Source organism: Myotis brandtii, unplaced genomic scaffold, assembly GCF_000412655.1.
Source record: "Myotis brandtii unplaced genomic scaffold, ASM41265v1 scaffold658, whole genome shotgun sequence".
NCBI lineage: Eukaryota > Metazoa > Chordata > Mammalia > Chiroptera > Vespertilionidae > Myotis > Myotis brandtii.
This window is the reverse complement of record NW_005370558.1, coordinates 3,340,361-3,346,360: the sequence shown is the minus strand read 5'-3', so window position 1 is coordinate 3,346,360 and position 6,000 is coordinate 3,340,361. Positions and strand designations below refer to the sequence as shown.

The following is a 6,000-nucleotide window of genomic DNA, read 5'->3' as shown; positions in this document are numbered from 1 at the left end:
CGAAGTTGGAACACGCTGTGATTCTCCTCCCCTGAGAGCGAATTGGATTCGAATGGAGTGTCGCAAGGGCTGAAGACGCAAGGAGAGAGGGAGCCTTCGCTGACACAGCGCTGGCCTCCGCTGCCCTGCCAGGGCTCCCTGTCTGATGTCGGCCTTTTATCGGGGCATGTGCGCGCTCTGTCCAGGGCTCGCCTGGCCACTGCAGCCGCCCTCGTTCTGTTCCTCAGGGTTTGGGAAGGAGCCAGTGGATGTGGAGACTCAACAGACAGGATTTCTTCCCAAGAGCTGCTTGGATGGTGAAACAGAGTCCAGAGAGATTTTCTGTTTTGTTTTCCACAAGCGCCAGTGACTGTTGAGTACAGAACACACAGTCACACAGTCACACACACACAGCCACCCACACATGCAAAAACACAACCACATACACAAACAAAACAGGATGTTCTCTCTCCTCCTCTCGCTGGAGTCTCAGGCAATCTCCTACCATCTGCGTCACTTTCACCAGGGCCTGGATTGCACCATTATGGTAATTGAGCCCTTCCTGCTGGCTGGAGATGTTAGAGAATCCCCAGCCATGAGCAGTTGTGCGCTTTAATTCAGCGAGGGGGGGAGCTGCCGAGGGAGGGAGCAAACAGCCTGTCAGTCAGCAGGACCGCATGCCATCCCATCTGGTTGCAGTCCTGGGAGAGTGCCCCCTCTGATGCTGGTAGGAGAACAGACACAGCTTCTGACGTGTGGTGGGAACAGCGCTATTGCTATGCGCCAGATCCTGGCTCACATACCTGATGTGCAAACATTGGGTGGGATATATTTACACTGAAAAAAAAAAGTTGTTTATCTGAAATTCGAATTTAACTGGGAGTCCTATTTTTGTTTGTTTGTTTGGATCACTACTCTTAATTCAAGAGAAATTAGATCATTTGTTTGTACCCCAGGAAGGGATATGGGTTAGAACATGTGGCAGGAATAACGAGCCTCCTTATCACAGGTACCGTAGAAACGTGACGGGGCTTACCCAGTAGCATGCGTGTAACACCTTCTCCTTCTAGATCTGTGTTCCGGGTCACTCAGGAGGCAGACCCAGGCCCATTCATACACACATGCTGTGCTTGAGTCTTCGGATCAGCGCAGCATGGAAAAAGTGACACCTTGGTTATGGGCAGTGTGAACCTTTCATTTAAAAAGTGGACAGAAACTTAAAAAAATAAAAAGGAGGGAAAGAAGAAAGAAAGAAAACATAGTTTGCTACCTGGCAAAAGTGTAAGAGATCAACATTCTCTGGAAGCCCTAAGTTTCCTTTATTTTTTATTTTTGAATATTTTTCTTGATTGTAGAGGGAAAGGAAGGCAGAGGGAGAGAAACATTGATCGGTTGCCTCCCAGATGCACCCCGAGTACTCTGACTGGGGATCCAACCTGCAACCTGGGTGTGTGCCCTGACCGGGAATCGAACTGGCAGCCTGAGTGCACCGGATGACGCTCAACCAACTGAGCCGCAGCCCTGAGTTTTAAAAAGAGCGGTGAAACTGTGAAGCCCCAGTGCCTGAAATATCAGTGGAAAAGGGGTGACTAAAGTGTGAAGTACATCTGAGCCAGAGTCTCCTGATGAGTGTCTCAGCGTCCCTTCTTTTGTCCAATAAATACTGACTGAATAGCTGAGCACACTGATAGGAATAAGGCATGGCCCGTGCCCTTGGTGGGACCCAAATGTGTTGGGTGAGACAAACAAGGGCATGTGGTGGTAGGTGGGGTCTCGTGCGTGACGGAAGCTAGGAGACGAGCATGATCCCAGGCTGAAGAAAGTCAAGGAGGGGTTCCCAGAGAAAGGAATGTTTCACTTGAGACCAAAAGAGTGAATTGGGCCCTGGCCGGAGTGGCTAAGTTGCTTGAGCGTCATCCTGTGCACAGAAAGGATGCTGGTTCGATTCCAGGTCAGGGCACATGCGTGGGTTGTGGGCTGAGTTGTAGGGGGCGTGCAGGAAGGAGCTGATCGATGTTTCACTCTCACATCCATGTTTCTCACTCTCTCCTTCTCTCTTCCTCTCTCTCTCTCTCAAAAAAAAAAAAGTCAATAAAACAAGAGTTAATTGCCGGATAGCATACAAGGGGCTGGTGGGGTGGCAGAGTAAAACACCAGAGAGAAAATAATGTTTTTAAAAAAGGCCACGAAGCACATTGCAGTCAAATAGAACATCGGTCATCATTTAGCACAAGAGCCAGCAAACTCTGACACGCAGGCCAAATGTAGCCTGCTGCCTGTCTTTGTAAATAAAGTTTTATCGAAACACAATCAAGCCCATTTATTTAAAGCATTGCTTGCGTTCCTTCTATGCTACAAAGGCAGAGGTAAGTAATTGTGGCAGAGACTACCTAGCCACAAAGCCAAACATATGTACTATCTGGTCCTTTACAGAAACAATTTGCTGTCTCCTGATTAGGAGCACACATCACACGGGCAGGAACTCACTGTTGGTGGAGATGTTAGTGGTTGCAGGAAGGTGGATGGTAGCATGCAAAGGAATGTCAGAGGAGTGGTGCTAGGTGGGCCTGGGCCGCTGGTCAGGAGCTGGAGCGAGGAGTTTAGGCTGTGCCTTGAGGGCCATGGGGAGCCTCCAAAGGCGACTGAGCAGGGAGGTCAGACTTCTACACGAGGCAGTGTAGCAAGGTGTTTGAGAGGACAGGGCCCGGAGCCAGACTGCCTTGGATCAGATCCCAGCTCCTCTCTGACCTCCTCTGTACCTCAGTTTTCCAATTTACAGAATGGGAAATGACCATAATAATAAAAGCATAATATACTAATTAGACCAGATGTCCTTCCGGACAACCTTCTGGATGAAGCCGGGGCTGTGAGGGAAGCCCGGGTCCCGGGTGCCAGAGGGAAGCCGGTGCCGGCAGCCAGGGGAAGGAAGACCTACTCTTGCACGAATTTCGTGCATCCGGCCTCTAATCATTATAATAATACATACCAGTCGTGTGCAGTAGTAAAGATGAAATAAATTCAGGTAGGCACAGTGCCAGGCCCAGAGAAGGTTCTCTCTGGATCCCGTCTCAATGAACATTCTGGCTACCGGGTAGAGGATGGCTCAGAATGGGAAGACCTGGTGGTAGAGTGCTAGGTGGCAATGTAGGCACCAGATGGTGTCCTGTACCTAGGAAGCTGCTCTTACATGTGGGCCGGCACCTCATGGCCATGGGCATCTTCACGTCAAGTCTCCAGGACCGCCGTCATCATTCCTCTGTCCTCCTTTCTTGCAGGCCTTCAGGAGCGCGCTGATGAGCTCCTACTGGTGCTCGGGGAAAGGGGATGTGATCGATGACTGGTGCCGGTGTGACCTCAGCGCCTTCGACGCCAGTGGGCTCCCCAGCTGCAGCCCCCTCCCGCAGCCGGTGTACGTATGTATGGCCCCTCCTCCCTCGGTCACCCCTTTTCATGGCCTCGCACCCCTATCCTGCCAGTCCCGACCAGGATTTGCTTCTGTTCCCAGGGGACCTCACCAGATCGCTGGGGTCTCTGGGGCCTGCCTCCTCCTTTAAGAAAGCAGGGGGCTTTGGCAGGGCAGAACCCGGCTCAGGGTTGGCACTGATATGGCAGCGTGTGCTTTTTTAATGATGTTACTCAGTCCTTCATTCCTTCCTTGGCTCATCCACTCAGCAAAGGTCCGCTGGGTGCTGACTGCTGCTTTGTCATCTCCTGGGTTGGACAGCGGGGCCACTGAGATGCAGAAAGTGTAGAACCTTTTCTAAGATTCATTCAGTCCATGATTATGTTTGACCACCTGCTACGTGTCGGATACTGAGGACTTGATGAGTCAGGCACAGACTGTAAACTTAGGGAGCTTACCGTTTAGTGAGGGGGAGAGATGTCAAAGCAAAAACAGGAAAATAAGATACAGCTTTTTAAAAATTAAGTAAACACATGAAAGCAGAACAAAGAGGTGCTAATGGAGAGAGTGATGTGGGGGTGCTTTAGTTGGAGGGGAGGGAGGGAGGAAGTCAGGAGGTCTGGATGGGAGGCAAGAATCACGTTTCGGGAGAAGGAAGCGTGTGTGTGAAAGCCCCGATGCAGGAAATCCATGCGGAGGGTGGGAAGGACAGGCATCTGCAGCGAGGCGTGCAATCAAGAGGGGGAGCGCTGTGAGGAGCATAGGCGAGCTGGATGGGAGCCCACATAGGGGAGGGAACCAGAGTCCCATAACACCCCCATGGGGTGAGAAGAATTACATTGTAGGGTGGTCCTTAAAGAGCTAGTGTGGTGTAGTGGAAAGACACCGGGTTGAGGACAAGCAGTCACCATCATGGTTCTGTCCCCAGCTGGCTGTGACACTTGGTGCAAATCATTTCCCTTTCCTGGGCCTTACTCTCCCCACCTGTCAAGTGGGGGAATGCCCTCCCCTCTCTGTGAGGACCCTCCCAGTTCTGACCTTCAGTCATTGTTAGTTGTTTCTTGCTTCATAGAAGGATTCCCCAGGATGCCTGCCTCTGTGAGGGAGCGCTGATTTAAGGATATGAAAGAGTTGGTTGATATATTGTGGGATGAAAAATGACAGAGAGGTGGAAAGCCACTGTGTCTGAAGGTGCTGCCAATTGACTGGACAATGAGGCATCACTGAGAAGATAGTTTAAATAAACAGAAGGCCAGTCACCTTTCGGTGAGCACATACTGTGTGCTCGGATTAATTTACGGGATTCCACATTGATTCTGAAAGGTAGCTCTTCTTAGCTCCATTTTATGGGCGAGGAATCAGAAGCCGAAGGAGATCTAAAGCATTGCCTATGTCAGTGGTCGGCAAACTGCAGCTCGCGAACCACATGCGGCTCTTTGGCCCCTTGAGTGTGGCTCTTCCACAAAATACCCACTTCTGCGCATGGGCCACGAAGTTTCAATCGCACTGTATGTGCACACCCGCACGTGGTATTTGTGGAAGAGCCACACTCAAGGGGCCAAAGAGCCGCATGTGTCTCAAAAGCTGCAGTTTGCCCACTGGCCTATGTTTATCAAAGTATTGGTGATGTGCTGAATTAGGGTTTAACCCAGGCTGAGTCCTGTGCTTTTAATCTTGGCACATGCAGACTCTTTTGGGGCCCAGCCCATGCCAGCTGGCAAACAAACAGTCTTGCCTGTCACCCCCTCTAGGCTGCGGCTGTCCCCAACTGTGGAGCCCTCCAGCACCGTGGTCTCCTTGGAGTGGGTGGACGTTCAGCCAGCAATTGGGACCAAGGTCTCTGACTATATTCTGCAGCACAAGAAGGTGGATGAGTACACAGACACGGACCTCTACACAGGTAAGTAGGAAGCCCACAACCTCCCTAAGGTTAGGACAGTGTGACAGAGAAGGGAAACTGGGAGTTTCTAAAGCCTTGGGAGATTTGGCATCATGCGACCTGATAATACATTGGGAAATTTCATTGTTTGATGATTATCACCTAGCACCCACACCCACACCTGTGTGCTTTTTTTGGTATGACTTCAGAAGGGAAAGACAGCAAATTGTGGTTTGAAAGAAGTTCTGATTCTGAGATGGATCCTCAATGTCATCTGTTAAAGGGTTAGTTAACTCGGAAGAGGATTTGGCCTTTTCTGTAAATACATTACCCCTGGGACTGAGATAAAGAAATTCAAGGAATTGCCTTATCTAGTGAGATGTGCTGAGATAGTTGTCTGTAGTGCTGGGGAAGAGGGATTTGCAAAAGATTCAGACATGCAGGAGAAGATGAGCAACGCGGCCCTTTATGAGTGTGCACAGGGTTGTAATTGAGAGCGCTTTCCGAGTTCTTCTCAAAGTGTGACACGGCCAAGGAGCTGTGTCATCCTGGAGGTTGGGTCTGCCCGGGCAGGGCTGGCTCTAGGGCAGGTTGAGAGCCTGGGGCATGGGAGTGCTCTCAACTTATTCCAGGGGCCTGGTGCTGAGTTGGGTCAAAAGCCTGGGTCTGTGGTAGTCACCCTGGTGTTGGGCCCAGCCAGGAGCTTGGGTTCAAGGGTGCTTGTCTGGAGCCTGCATTT

General features: G+C 50.8%; 1 protein-coding gene across 2 annotated transcripts in view; it reads left to right on the top strand.

Annotated features, from left to right (window-relative positions):
- ASTN2 (astrotactin 2) overlaps nt 1-6,000 on the top strand; it is a 668,892-nt gene that overhangs the window by 511,991 nt on the left and 150,901 nt on the right. For both annotated transcript variants that reach the window (XM_014528918.1, XM_005880933.2), the window contains exons 17-18: nt 3,255-3,388; nt 5,134-5,282. In XM_014528918.1, coding sequence (XP_014384404.1) covers nt 3,255-3,388; nt 5,134-5,282 — 283 coding nt within the window. The remainder of the gene's footprint in view (nt 1-3,254; nt 3,389-5,133; nt 5,283-6,000) is intronic.